General features: G+C 45.4%; 1 protein-coding gene across 2 annotated transcripts in view; it reads right to left on the bottom strand.

The window, feature by feature from the left end:
- Positions 1 to 6,472, bottom strand: part of SMYD1 (SET and MYND domain containing 1) — a 51,065-nt gene extending 44,593 nt beyond the window's left edge. For both annotated transcript variants that reach the window (XM_048849208.2, XM_048849209.2), the window contains exon 1: positions 6,049 to 6,472. In XM_048849208.2, the coding sequence (XP_048705165.1) occupies positions 6,049 to 6,185 (137 nt within the window). In that variant the 5' untranslated portion in view covers positions 6,186 to 6,472. The remainder of the gene's footprint in view (positions 1 to 6,048) is intronic.
- Between the last annotated feature and the right edge of the window lie 8,917 nt (positions 6,473 to 15,389).

Here is a 15,389-nt window from a genome sequence, read left to right as displayed (position 1 = left end):
GGAAGTCTGTAGCTCTTTGGGCAATCTAGAGAGGTGTAGAAAACAAAAAAAAAAACACCACAACCCACCTCAGTACCACTGTCATGGAGACTTGGCGGGCAGCTGTAACAGCTACATCCAGTGGTGTCTCTAGGACCGGTCTGGCTATTAACTGACCTTCTCTAAGAATGGTCTGAATCTGTTCTTTTTGTGTTTCCAGTAATGTTTCAGAAACATCCTGGGTTTCCCAAGATTAACAAAATTGTTTTGGCCATGACAGTTTGGTAATTTATGACTCTAAACAGTAAAGTTGTTGATGAATACGCCATCCTGTGAAGCCTGATCATATGGAGTTGACTTGGCATTATGTTGCTTGCTTCATGCATTAACCACATCCACTATGAGGGAGTTGGGTTGCGGATTTTGAAAACAAAGTCTGCCTCTTTGGGTAGAGATGTAGGGTTGTTTTTGTTTACACTCTGTTGCTGGTTGGTGCGATAGAGGCTGACTCTGCCAGATGATTTTGGTAGGATCTAGAATTAGCTCATTAATTGGGAGGACAGTTCTAGATGAGAAGGTAGTGTGCAGAATTTCCACCAACTTGTGATGTGTATCTGCCACCTCCTGTAAGGGAATCTGCAGCTCGTCTGCCACCCTCTTGGTAAGATCCAGAAAGTTCTTAAATCTTCACCTAGTGATGAGGGGTGGGCAGCACAGTCTCATCTGGGAGAGATGAGGAGAAGTGTGCTGAAGAGGTAGCTTCCTCTTCAGGTGTGGTTTTTTTGTTTTTGTTTGTTTGTTTGTTTTTCCCCTTCCCCCTTCTTTCCTGTTCTCAAAAAGCTTTCTCCTGCCCTGGCTCAGGTGCCAGGCTGTAGCAAACCATCTGGTGGACTCTCCCTGAGAGACACCGGAGACTGTCACACCATGTGTGTGTATCTACCCGAAGAGTTACAATATGGCCTTGGGAGGGAGAGGTAGGAAGACAGGCACAGGTGGTTGGCGTGATGGAATTGGGGATGACCCTTGTAGTGTGGTGGTGGGCCACCTTGAGGGGCCAGGGAATGATATTCTCTTGGCCAGCGTCAGATTGGTCAGTGGGTAACGGTGCCGCTGACTGGGGTATTGGCAGTATACAGTCCAGTGCTAAGAGCGATTCTGGGTGCTGGGATGTGCTCGATACCGGGGTCCTGGTACCAAGTAATGGGGATTGTGGTTCTTCCTCAATCATCAAGCTTCCAGGGTACCAGAGCTAATGCAGTACCATGGGTTCATTTGGTACCACAGAGGAGGGTCCATGGTACGTTGTCAGTACCAATATTTGGGCAGAGCACTCCCTAAATGAGAGTCGGTATCAATGGTTGGGAAGGTGCAGAACACTTCCTAGATGGGAGTTTTGTTGCACCTGGTACCAAAGGGTTTCTCTATGCCGCTCTTTTAGAGATGGGTTTCAGAGTAACAGCCATGTTAGTCTGTATTCGCAAAAAGAAAAGGAGTACTTGTGGCACCTTAGAGACTAACCAATTTATTTGAGCATAAGCTTTCATGAGCTACAGCTCACTTCATTGGATGCATACTGTGGAAAGTACAGAAGATCTTTTTATACACACAAACCATGAAAAAATGGGTGTTTACCACTACAAAAGGTTTTCTCTCCCCCCACCCCACTCTCCTGCTGGTAATAGCTTATCTAAAGTGATCACTCTCCTTACAATGTGTATGATAATCAAGGTGGGCCATTTCCAGCACAAATCCAGGGTTTAACAAGAACGTCTGAGGAGGGGATGAGAGATGGTACGGTAACTGTCCCCTCTCCTTAGGGGACGAGAGATGGTACGGTAACTGTCCCCTCTCCTTAGGGGACGGTACCAGTACCGTTGCCTCAGAGCATGACGGTGGAAGCCTCTGGTGTCTCAGTGCGAAGCAGAACTGACAGCAGGGCTTCTCTGTGGCACTCTTTTAGAGATGGTACGGTAACTGTGCCCTCTCAGTGCAGTAGTTGACCAGAATAGAGCTCAGAGCAGCACAGAGCTCACAGAAGCCCCATGTCGGTACAGAGAGCAGAGCTCAGAGCAGGGCAGAGTTCACGGCAGGAAGCCCCTTCTCAGGTTTCAGCTTCCAGAGCTTGGGTGCCGAACAAGCTCACAGCAGGAGGTTCCTCTGCTGGTATTGGCTGCACTGGGGAACACCCCTCTGGCTGGCCAGTTGCTTGGGGGTCGGTGCCGAGATGGCCGCACTGGGGAACACCCCTCTGGCTGGCCAGTTGCTCCAGGATCAGTGCCGAGATGGCACAGCCTCCCCTAACCGGCCCTCCATACAATTTCAGAAACCGGATGCGGCCCTCAGGCCAAAAAGTTTGCCCGCCCCCGCCTTACACGCTGCTTCCACACATAAGCCTGCAAAGCTCCGTATATTGGTCCCGATCCCCAGCTGGCATACACAGACATAGGTTATGGCAATTTACACCATGTGGGGATGTGGCTTGCTGTGTTCAGTAGACAGAACAATGTAGAATAAATGGACCATTGATAGGATAATACCTACCTTGACAAGGCGCTGCGCAAATTAATGAGGGCTTGTGAAGATCTTTGAGATCCTTAGCTGTAAAGAGACCAAGCAGCCTTTTCTTGTCAAAGAACACAATCTAAGGGCCTGACCTCAGCCGGTGTAAAGTGGAGTATCTCTGCTGTAGTCAAAGGGGCTCATCATAGAGATAAGGATCTGTATGCAAAGAGCCGACTGAAGAAGATCTAGGCCTTTAACATGAGCATAACTGGCTCCCAAGAACAGTACTCCAAGAACAGTGTATAATCATAACCATCCATTTCTAGAGGAGTCTGCAAGGCAGCTACAATCTTTAAGACTCGTCTCAATGGGCAGTGTCCATTTACTAGGAACATATTTTAAAAAAAAAAAACCCTAACTAAATAAAACCATTTTATTTTAAAGATATTTTAAAGATAGAACATTCTGTGCAAGCTACTGCTGTCTCTGCCTGAGACAAAACATTCTTCCAGATATTTTAATTAGCCTGCTGCTTATTTTTTTTAAAAAAGTTCATTATAAGGATCCATCAGATCCAGCCTAGTTCAGCTTTGGCTAGAATGATTAACTGGCATCAAACGACCATGCTTAGGAACAAATCACTATAAAATCACCTCTTAATCCTATCTTGCTTCCATTTTTCCACTGAGTTCAATAGGCCAGATACTGCCACCCCAACTCTTAGTGAGTACTACCTGTCCCACAATTAGATCCACTGATTCCAGTGGGACTAATTGCAGAGTAAGTTACTCAATGGGCCTGGCCGAGCGCCCACTGAAGTCAGTGGAAAGAGCCCTATTGACTTTGATGGGATCTGGATCAGGGCCAATGTAACGGGGGGCAGAATCTGGCCTAGTCACAGGAGCAGAATTTGGGCCCATAGTCTGTCAGTCTAATCTATTTGGGCATTTATATAGCACTACCCACTGTGGTATTTAGGCATAATTCAAGTACAGTTGTGTTTGTGTAACCCACACACCGCCTGGGTGTGGTGTTCTGTCCCATCTACTGGCACCGAGACCACTTAGAGAGAGATTAATGAGTCTGCTCTACAGCCTTAGCTAAGGGCTATGTAGCTTTTAGCTCATGCAGTAGAGGCTCATGCATTTAGCTTCAGAGGTCCCAGGTTCGCTCTCACCCGCCGACAGCCGGGGTCTGTCGGTGTTACATTTGCAGTTACATTTTAAAACAGCAGCTCTTGCAATGACATGTTAAAATGCAAAATAAAACCTAGGGACTAAATCCACAAAGGGATACGGTATCGCAATGCGCAGTGTTGCGGCATCTAACTTTGAGACGTCTTGCCACCCAGTGGAATCCACAGTCCTGAGTTAGACTCCCAGACTTTCTATACAATGAATGGGGAGAGATAGGTGCGTAAGAATGAAATCCACAACAACCAGCATGCTGAGCAGAGCTAACCAATAGCAGATGCCAAGGAGAGGGTATGGCCTAAGCCCCGCCTCTCTCAGGGAATTAGCGCCTAAATCCTTTTGTGGATCTGGGCCTCAACCTCTACGTTGTCGTTGTGCTAGGTTCACAGACATGTTCTCCCCCTGATACTGCAAAGGCAGGGAAAGAAGGAGTGAAAAGATGCAAACACAAACAACTCCACACATTTCTTTTCTACTCTTTCCATTCAATACCTAATTTTCATGTCAGGTGACATGAAGCTGCCAAGCAAATTCACTTCAAGTGAGTGATTTAAAATATCCCAGATGACGAGAGTTAAAAAGCACAGTGAAAGGTTAGATGCTACCCGTGACCTCATTCAAAGAAACCATTTGTTCGTGGAAGGCTTTAATAGGAAAGATCACATCCTACCTTTATTTCATGTGCAGAACCCCCACTGAAATGAATGGCAGTTTTGAGCAAAATTCAATCCCAGAATTCATTTTTGTGCTGCATTTAAGGAAAGTTTAGACTCTTCCTAAGTGCAGAATGAAAAACAGCAGCTGAAGGTTAGTTTCATATTTAAGAACTTTGGGCCAAATGCTGCTCTCAGTTACACCAATACAAATGTGGAGTAATTTCACTGATGTCAAATCCAGAGTAACTCTATTATCTCATATTCATGGGGCCAGAGAAAGAGTGAGAATGACTCTGCTGGCCAGTGTTTAGGGCACTCACCTGGGAGAACCAGCTTCCAGTTCCTGCCCTGCTGAGTATTTAAGGATTTCATAGTGGAACAGCTTCACCAGGAGAGACTGAGAAACCCCCAGGCCAGAATGACCTTTAGCCCAAGGCTTACGGCACTCACATGGGAATTGGAGACATGGGTGCAAGTCCTTGCAAAGGGGATTTGAACCTAAGCCTCCCACATCTCAACTAACCCCTGGCCCACTGCATCTGATCTGCTGTGCTCTTAGGCAGCATCTGAAAATGCCCATGGACCAGACCCCACAGGCCACATAGGCAGGAGAAATGCCTAGTTTGAGGATCCCACTGGGGCTTAAGCACCAGCTAGACACTTGGTGCCAGGAATCAGGAAGCTTTTTGCATGGCCACTGGTGGGAATGTAGGTGCCTAAGGGACTTTAGCAGCAAAAATTGGAACCTACTGTGGGAGGCGGCATCTGAGCAGTGGTTGTGAGGATCTACATTTTGGACTTAGGTGCCTAACATGGCAGTTAGGTGCCTATATCCCTTTGCAGATCTAGCCCTCAATGTCCACATCCGCAAGAGAAGTTGATCAAATATTATTCATGTAAAAATAAGAAGCGCACGACAAGTGACATCACTGGAAAATGCATCTTCATCAGGATTCACTTTCGGGTTTCATCAATATCACAGGAAAGTTACAGAAATCTGATCTCTTCTCTCAAAGATGACTGCACCAGCCCAGCCCATTAATTCATCCACTGACAGGTATAACACCATTTTAAAGCAGACCAAATGCTGCCAAATTCCATGTATTAGGCTATTTGTTTGGGGGCAATGGGTTTTAAAGGGGCACAGGATAAAGGAATCTCAAGTTACCACAAACTATCAGTGGCATGAATGTATCTACTGACTTTCAGCATTAGTGCCCTCTCTATGTATATAGTCAAAGGGGTTATACGTGAAAACAAAGCACAATGGCATATTGTACCCGCATCATATAGTATATAGTGGAAGCCTCCTATAGCAAAGTCAGTTAGAGGCTCATTGTAACTAGAATCGCAGCTTGCACACTGCAATCCACTTGAATAATTCGCTGGGGACCAATCTTGAGAGGCGCTGAGCTCCCTCCACTCCCTCTGCTCTCAATGGAAGCTAAAGGTGCTGAGCACCTTCCAAGATCATGTCCCAGAAGCAGGCACACTGTATTTAAAACAGGCAAGCAGACTGACTATCCCATCATAGCAAGAGGACAGCCGCTGTGAGCTGCATCTCCACAGAATGACTCACAGTGGAGCGCTGCTGACTGCGATTCTCAGCCTTTCTTGATGCTATCCAGACTCTAAGGAAGCCTTCACCGACCGCAGCCAGATCAGGCTTCACAAGAAGCACAGATTGGCTTTTTGCTGTGTAATAACTTCTCTCTTACCTGTCAAAAACTACTGCGGCGTAGGCTGGCTCCGCAAAGATGACATCTCCAGCCCAGAATTCCTTGGCTGCCTTCAACCCCCTGCCTTTGCCTTCCGAAGTGAACACTTCCACCATCTCCATCTCCCTAGGTGTCATGTCAGGGAAACTGGGCTTGCAACGCAGGTGTCCCACTGTGAGCCAGGTCCCTTGTCACTCCTGCTTTTTCAGCACCTTTGGGTTGCCACAGGACCAATCCTAGAAATAGATGGTCCCCATCACACCCACCTACATGAGGCTGTACTATTTTCCACTTGTGGGGGGAGCTTTTTACTTAATATAGTTGTAAGCCCGGAAATCAAAGGGGCTGGTCCCGTGTGACCAGCACTGTTTGCTTCATTAGGATACGCCTGTCTGAAAAACACGTTGGAATTATTTCCCCAAGCTGAAAGCATTTGTATATGTTATGGCCACAGCGTCTAATTAACCCTCTCCCATTGGAAAGAGCACATATTTTCTTTAGGAGGGTATTTTTAGAAACCACATGCTTCTGTCTGTCAGGAGCCAACAGCTGAGACAGTGGTAAGTGGTGGGCTGGTGTGTATCCTTTGCGCTGTCATCTGGTCTCTTTCAGTAAGGAAACAATGCTGCTTTCTTTTCCCCCCTCAGTGAGATTTACAGTAGGAGAGAGGAGGCCATAGTCAAATACTTGCCCCGAGTGCTGCTGGAGAAGACAGGCCTGGAAAAGACGCTTTTCAAATGCCAGCCAAGTGGCTTGTAGAAGCATGGGGAATATGCTGGAAGGACTGCAGAAACCTGGCATCTCTTTCAGCGCAGGCTTGCCATGTCAGCTATTCCCTCTGGTGTTTAATAGGCTAAGCTCAATGAAGTAACATGTCAGAGGATTAAATTCACCCAAGTTCCTCTCCACTGAATTGGATGGATGAATTGGGGCCACAGAGCACAAGAGAAAGAGAATATTACCTGTGAGTTCAATTAAATTGCAAAAATGGGGACCAGTTTCTGCTCTCCCCTTACAGCAACTGTAGTAACACGGTCATCAAGGGGTTAATTGGGTTACTCAGAGTTTTAGGGGGTGGAGCCATGCTCAACCCCTACCCATCATTGGTTAGTTAGTGGGAGTTTTCCCCAGCTGTGTTAGGGGGCGTGTATTTAATAAAGCAGCAAGTTCCTAGCCTGCAGTCCTGAGAGTAGGCTTGTTTTTGCTGCATTGAGTGGTGCCTTTACAAACCCAGTCAGTGTAAATCCAGAACAACTTCACTGAGGTTGGTGGGGTTGCTCCACATTCACACTGCTGTAGCTGAGGTGAAGAATGTGGCCCTGGACTCTCAATCAACTAAATATTGCTATTTAGCATCTTATAGTTCTTCAATGAGACTTTGCACTTTTAAAGTTCATGGTAACCTCACATGCCCATCACACTGGTATCTGACCCCATTTCATCCCAGGGTCTCAAAGTGCTTTATAAACACTCATGAATTTAGCTTCCCCGTTTCCCTCAGAGGCAAGTAAGGATTATACACTTTAACTGATGGGGAAACAAAGGCAACTTCATGAAAAAACTCATACAGATACAGACAGACATCATCTTCCTTTCCAAATGCAAACAGATGGACATCGCACCAAAAGGACTGAAGGTAAAAAATCCATTACAATCTACATACCATACAGACTATGCTGACAGCTTGTGCCACATGCTCTCAGAGAAACTGTGGAACCACCTGATCAACATCCTCTACAGCAAACAGGGAAAGATTAGGAATGAGCTCTCAAAACTGGATACTCACATAAAAAACCAACCTTCCACACAAACTTCCTCGTGGCTGGACTTTACAAAAACTAGACAAGCCATTTACAACACACACTTTGCTTCTCTACAAAAGAAAAAGGACACTAAACTATCTAAACTACTACATGCCACAAAAGGCCATAGCAATGGTTCCCTTAACCCACCCAGCAATATTGTTAATCTATCCAACTATACTCTTAGCCCAGCAGAAGAATCTGTCCTATCTCGGGGCCTCTCCTTCTGCCCCTCCACCCCCACGAACATGATACTGTGCTGTGGTGACCTAGAATCCTATTTTCGACGTCTCCGACTCAAGGAATATTTCCAACACGCCTCTGAACAACATACTAATCCACAGAGACCTTCCTACCAACACTACAAAAAGAATAATTCTAGGCGGACTCCTCCTGGAGGTCGAAACAACAGACTGGACTTCTACATAGAGTGCTTCCGCTGACGTGCACGGGCTGAAATTGTGGAAAAGCAGCATCACTTGCCCCATAACCTCAGCCATGCAGAACACAATGCCATCCACAGCCTCAGAAACAACTCTGACATCATAATCAAAAAGGCTGACAAAGGAGGTGCTGTCGTCATCATGAATAGGTCGGAATATGAACAAGAGGCTGCTAGGCAGCTCTCCAACACCACTTTCTACAAGCCATTACCCTCTGATCCCACTGAGGGTTACCAAAAAAACTACAGCATTTGCTCAAGAAACTCCCTGAAAAAGCACAAGAACAAATCCGCACAGACACACCCCTGGAACCCCGACCTGGGGCATTCTATCTACTACCCAAGATCCATAAACCTGGAAATCCTGGGCGCCCCATCATCTCAGGCATTGGCACCCTGACAGCAGGATTGTCTGGCTATGTAGACTCCCTCCTCAGGCCCTACGCTACCAGCACTCCCAGCTATCTTCGAGACACCACTGACTTCCTGAGGAAACTACAATCCATCGATGATCTTTCTGAAAACACCATCCTGGCCACTATGGATGTAGAAGCCCTCTACACCAACATTCCACACAAAGATGGACTACAAGCCATCAGGAACAATATCCCCGATAATGTAACATCAAACCTGGTGGCTGAACTTTGTGACTGTCCTCACCCATAACTATTTCACATTTGGGGACAATGTATACCTTCAAATCAGTGGCACCTCTATGGGTACCCGCATGGCCCCACAGTATGCCAACATTTTTATGGCTGACTTAGAACAACGCTTCCTCAGCTCTTGTCCCCTAATGCCCCTACTCTACTTGCACTACACTGATGACATCTTCATCATCTGGACCCGTGGAAAAGAAGCCGTTGAGGAATTCCACCATGATTTCAACAATTTCCATCCCAATATCAACCTCAGCCTGGTCCAGTCCACACAAGAGATCCACTTCCTGGACACTACAGTGCTAATAAGCGATGGTCACATAAACACCACCCTATACCGGAAACCTACTGACCATTATTCCTACCTACATACCTCCAGCTTTCACCCAGACCACACCACACGATCCATCGTCTACAACCAAGCTCTACGATACAACCGCATTTGCTCCAACCCCTCAGACAGAGACAAACACCTACAAGATCTCTATCAAGCATTCTTACAACTACAATACCCACCTGCTGAAGTGAAGAAACAGATTGACAGAGCCAGGAGAGTACCCAGAAGTCACCTGCTACAGGACAGGCCCAACAAAGATAATAACAGAACGCCACTAGCCATCACCTTCAGCCCCCAACTAAAACCTCTCCAACGCATCATCAAGGATCTACAACCTATCCTGAAGGACGACCCATCACTCTCACAAATCTTGGGAGACAGGCCAGTCCTTGCCTACAGACAGCCCCCTAACCTGAAGCAAATACTCACCAGCAACAACACACCACACAACAGAACCACTAACCCAGGAACCTATCCTTGCAACAAAGCCCATTGCCAACTATGCCCACATATCTATGCAGGGGACACCATCATAGGGCCTAATCACGTCAGCCACACTATCAGAGGCTCGTTTACCTGCACATCTACCAATGTGATATATGCCATCATGTGCCAGCAATGCCCCTCTGCCATGTACATTGGTCAAACTGGACAGTCTCTACGTAAAAGAATAAATGGACACAAATCAGATGTCAAGAATTATAACATTCATAAACCAGTCGGAGAACACTTCAATCTCACTGGTCACTCGATTTCAGACCTAAAGGTTGCAATATTAGAACAAAAAGACTTCAAAAACAGACTCCAACGAGAGACTGCTGAATTGGAATTAATTTGCAGACTGAATACAATTAACTTAGGCTTGAATAGAGACTGGGAGTGGATGTGTCATTACACAAAGTAAAACTATTTCCCCATGTTTATTTCCCCCACCGCTCCTCGGACATTCCTGTTAACTGCTGGAAATGGCCCACCTTGATTATCACTACAAAAGGTTTTCTCTCCCCCCTCGCCCCTGCTCTCCTGCTGGTAATAGTTCATCTTAAGTGATCACTCTCCTTACAGTGTGTACGATAACACCCATTTTTTCATGTTCTGTGTGTATATAAATCTCCTCACTGTATTTTCCACTGAATGCATTCGATGAAGTGAGCTGTAGCTCACGAAAGCTTATGCTCAAATAAATTGGTTAGTCTCTAAGGTGCCACTAGTACTCCTTTTCTTTCTGCGAATACAGACTAACACGGCTGCTACTCTGAAGAAAGGCACAGAGAGATGACGTGGTTAATTCCTTTGAGTAGAGTGACCAGATGTCCCGATTTTATAGGGACAGTCCCGATTTTTGGGTCTTTTTCTTATCTAGGCTCCTATTACCCCCACCCCCGTCCCGATTTTTCACATTTGCTGTCTGGTCACCCTACCGCTGAGTGACCCCCAGCCACTTGAGGATGAACTCTGTCTAACTAGGGTTGTATGAGCCAGGGAGAGAGAGCGTATGTACACACCCCTGCCATCTTCTGGACAATCCCAGAACTGCTCAGTTGTGCATCATAGGCTCAGGCCCAAGTCTAGAGACCTGCATGTGCCCAGTGTTCCTATTCTGCATTGACATGTGAGTGTATCCATCTCCAAGTAGTTCTTGGGGAGGTTCCTGTGGTGATCTGGATTTGTGTGAGGGACCTGCCAAAACCACTCAACTCCCCACCACACTCCTAACCTCTGCTTACAGTAGAAATCCTGCCCTTGGGAAGCAATGAATGGAAACAATTCTTTAATAGACAAAAATCACTTTATTTCTCATATTTTTTAATATGGTATCAACACATCAATAAAACTTGGGGTTTTATCAGTAACTATCTACCTGAGGCAGTAGGGCACACAAGAGCTTGGCTGGATTGAAAAATAAATAACTTCCCTTTGGAATGCAGACAGGAGCTGCTACATGAAGGACCCACTTACTAGCTAGGGAGTTATGAAGATCTCTGCTGGACAGTGTGCGGCACTTCTTGTGTCATCCCACCATCTTGTGCACCTATGAAAGGACCGGGCACAATATGACCCTTCTGTTTTGCTATTGCAATGCATAATATGGGGGCCTTTGTCTGCTAGTGCCCCCTTGTAGCACGATAGAGACCTACTGTGACACTCTATTCCTTGGGGGACTGCTCTGTAACCCCCATATTCCTCATTTATATATAATTGTGATCTTGCGTATAAAGCATGCCATGTAAAGTATCAGGAAAGATTAGGATCTGCTGAAAGTCACTGTTCTATCTAAATATGTATATCATTAGTGCATATGAAGTTATGAAATTGTGTTGTATGGTTGGGTGACTGGGCAACAAAATGGCAGATGAAATTCAATGTTGATAAATGCAAAGTAATGCACATTGGAAAACATAATCCCAACTATACATATAAAATGATGGGGTCTAAATTAGCTATTACCACTCAAGAAAGAGATCTTGGAGTCATTGTGGATAGTTCTCTGAAAACATCCACTCAATGTATAGCGGCAATCAAAAAAGCGAATAAAATGTTGGGAATCATTATGAAAGGAATAGACAATAACACAGAAAATATTATATTGCCTCTACATAAATCCATGGTACACCCACATCTTGAATACTGTGTGTAGTTCTGGTCGCCCCATCTCAAAAAAGATATATTGGAATTGGAAAAGATTGAGAAAAGGGCAACAAAAATGGTTAGGGATATGGAACGGCTTCCATATGAGGAGAGATTAATAAGCCTGGGACTTTTCAGCTTGGAAAAGAGACAACTAAGGGGGGATATGATCGAAGTCTATAAAAGCATGACTGGTGTGGAGAAAGTAAATAAGGAAGTGTTATTTACTCCTTCTCAGAACATAAGAACTAAGGATCACCAAATGAAATTAATGGGCAGCAGGTTTAAAACAAACAAAAGGAAGTATTTTTTCACATAACGCACAGTCAACCTGTGGAACTCTTTGCCAGAAGACGTTGTGAAGGCTGTGTTGCGGAGGCTGGGGGGGATTTGGGGTCTAAAAGCCAGTCAGGCAGCTCAATCTGGAGCTGGTGAGCCAGGAAGCAGGACATACCTGGGAGCTCTCAGGAGGGACCAGAGTCGAGCCAGTATCGAGACGGTAAGCGAAGGGAGCCACAGCACCCATTGGAGGAGACAAGGACCAAAAGCCTGAAGGCGACATCCTCCAGAGTCCGGAAGCAGCCAGATGGGAGGTGGACTGGAGCACAAAGTGACCCAGGGAAGCTGACAGGAAGCTGCACATCACACGAACACAGGTGAGCAGCTGAGTCAGCCTCACAGGGCCATGGATTGGAATCCGGTGGAGAAAGGCAGGCCTGGGCTCCCCTGCTCCCACCCAAACGGCAGCCACAAGGCGGGACTGCCACCACCTTGAACTAGTGCCACTAGGCGGGACTGATGCCTCCTTGGACTACCGCTACTAGGCATAACGGCCACTGTAGTGAACTGTGACCACTAGGCAGGAGAACCCTGCAGCACCCCCAATCACACTTCTATTCATGTTCTTATACCATGCCCATCACTGTGGTTTCAGAGGGCCTGGGAGAAACACAAGTTTGTAGTAACGGAGCCACATTTTGCTTTCACTTAAGACACATGCAACCCCTCTGACTCCATTTCAAAAGCATCCTCTACTTGGTCACTGCATGACTTATTATATCAATCAGTAATAAACTACAATATTCATTAACACATGAAAAAGAGTGACTCGGGAACCAAGCAAGGACTTGCCAGGATTTACAGAAAGCATAAGACCTGATCCTGTGTGAAACTGAACATCCTCCATTCCCATTGCAGTTAATGGAGATAAAGACAGAAAACCCCCTCACTTTAGGATTCCTTGAAAGTTTTTCTCTCTCTCTCTAGAAGTGCTGTAAAAGTTCTTTAGAAATTGTACTGGGTCATCTACTTCAGACATACTGATAAAAGCCCAAATGAGGTGGGAAGCCTACTGTGATTACTCAGGTTCACTAATAGCTTGTGTAAGAGCTACTGCCAAGTTACTATTATAACATACAAAAAGATACTGGAGATTTTTTAAGTAACAGTAAACAATTTACTTACCTAGTCAAACCATACAGCTACCTGCCTGGCTCCAAGTGCCTTAGCCACATGCTTCTGCTAATAATGCTCACTACGATTCCGCCCCCAACAACACTGTGGGTAACTTTGGTTCCTACTCCAAAGTTCCTAATATCGTTACATCTTCCTTTATTTTTAAATAAAAACATACAATTTAACTGAACTTCAACTTTTTTACTTAAATATATCAATTTAATTTAGCATCCATAACTCTACTCTGAATCCTTAAAGAGTCTGCTGCAGTTTCCACGGTATGCATCCGAAGAAGTGAGCTGTAGCTCACGAAAGCTCATGCTCAAATAAATTGGTTAGTCTCTAAGGTGCCACAAGTACTCCTTTTCTTTTTGCGAATACAGACTAACACGGCTGTTACTCTGAAATTTATCTAGCAGGTTTTCCTATCACTCTGCATTTAGAGATAATAGTATCAGTGTGTTTCCTCCCCCCCTTTTTTTTCTTCTTCCTGAATTTGATCTGACCACTTGAGACTCAGAGATTCAGTAAACTGGTCTGGCATTCCTTGCATTTCTGAGTTGGATGTTGACACAGTTTCTATTTGTTCCATGTTTCCATTCCCTTTCTGCACGTTTCTTTTATTTCTTTTAGTGCTCATCAAATCCTTTCTGTTTTTCCTACAGAGATCTCCTTCCTTTGTCTCAACAAGATCTTGGAGCAGTGTGTTGGTCTGTCACCTTTGCTGGTTTCCATGCTCCTTTATGCCAAATACAAACAGTCTCTGGATTTTCCACTGGTGATAAAGGCTTTGCACCTTTATCAAAGAAATAGCTTTGCTTGTCTCAATTTTAGGCTAGTTTGTGTGTCTCCTTGAATCCGCTTAGGTTGCAACAACTATGATGAAGTCTGCAATCTGGCTTTTAGACATCTTCTCATGAGGAGTTGGGCAGATGATAGCATATCTCCCATCAGTGTATTCCGATAGTCCAACAGGCTAAAATAGGCATCTGTGTTATCCAAACTAGATTTTTTAAGACTCCTTTTAAAGAGAACCCAGTGTAGCTGTTATTGGGTTAAAGCTTTCGCAGAGCACAGATAATCTAGAGTTTTGTGATCAGTGAACACCTGAACTGGGTGGCCGGCTCCTTCAAGATAATACCTCCAGGTCTCAAAAGCCACTTTGATGGCAAGTAGCTCCTTGTCTGAAATTTCATAATTGTACTTGGCAGGAGTGAGCTTGCGGGAATATGCACAGGGATGAACTTCTTTGTTGAGGCCCTGATTTTGGGACTGCACTACCCTAATGGCGATGGTGGAAGTATTGGTTTCCAGGATAAACAGCTGACTTGGGTCAGGATGCGTGAGGATGGGCGTGAAGGCGAACCCTGCCTTTAGATGAGTGAAGGCTTCTTGTGTCCAAGAGACTTGGGCGGGTTTTCCCACAGAGAAGTTATAAGGGCCAGGATTTGGGGGTAGTCTCATATACAGAGTTTATAGAAATTCGCAAACCCAATGAAGCGCTGAATTTCCCAACTGCTTCATGGTGTTGCCCACTTTCAAACCGCTTCTACCTTCTGCAGATTCATAAAGACTCCCTCGGCAGAGAGAATGTAACCTAAGAATTTCCACAGTGGGCTGACTGTAGATGCATTTCTCCGGCTTAGCACAGAGACTTTGTTGGCAGAGCCTTTTTGGACCTCGTGCGCATGCTGGTTGTGCATAGGCTGGTCTTCAGAGTAAATTTGGATGTCACCTAAGCAGGCAACCAGGTAGTGGTCTATCATATCTCAAAAGACATCTTTAATTACATGCTGAAAGGTCATGGGTGCATTAGTAAGTCCTAAGGCATCATAAGATATTTTAAGTGTCCCTATTGAGTGCAAAAAGCAGTTTTCTATTCATCCCCTGACCAGATTCTGATTAGGCTGAATGCCCTTCTGAGGTCTAACTTGGTAAATATCCAGCTGCTCTTACCTGATCCAGGAACTCTGGGATCAGGGTAGAGAGTATGAGTTCCACACGGTGATCTTGTTTAG

This window comes from Caretta caretta, chromosome 4 (genome assembly GCF_965140235.1).
Source record: "Caretta caretta isolate rCarCar2 chromosome 4, rCarCar1.hap1, whole genome shotgun sequence".
NCBI classification, from domain to species: Eukaryota; Metazoa; Chordata; order Testudines; family Cheloniidae; genus Caretta; species Caretta caretta.
This window is presented reverse-complemented; position numbering and strand designations above follow the sequence as displayed.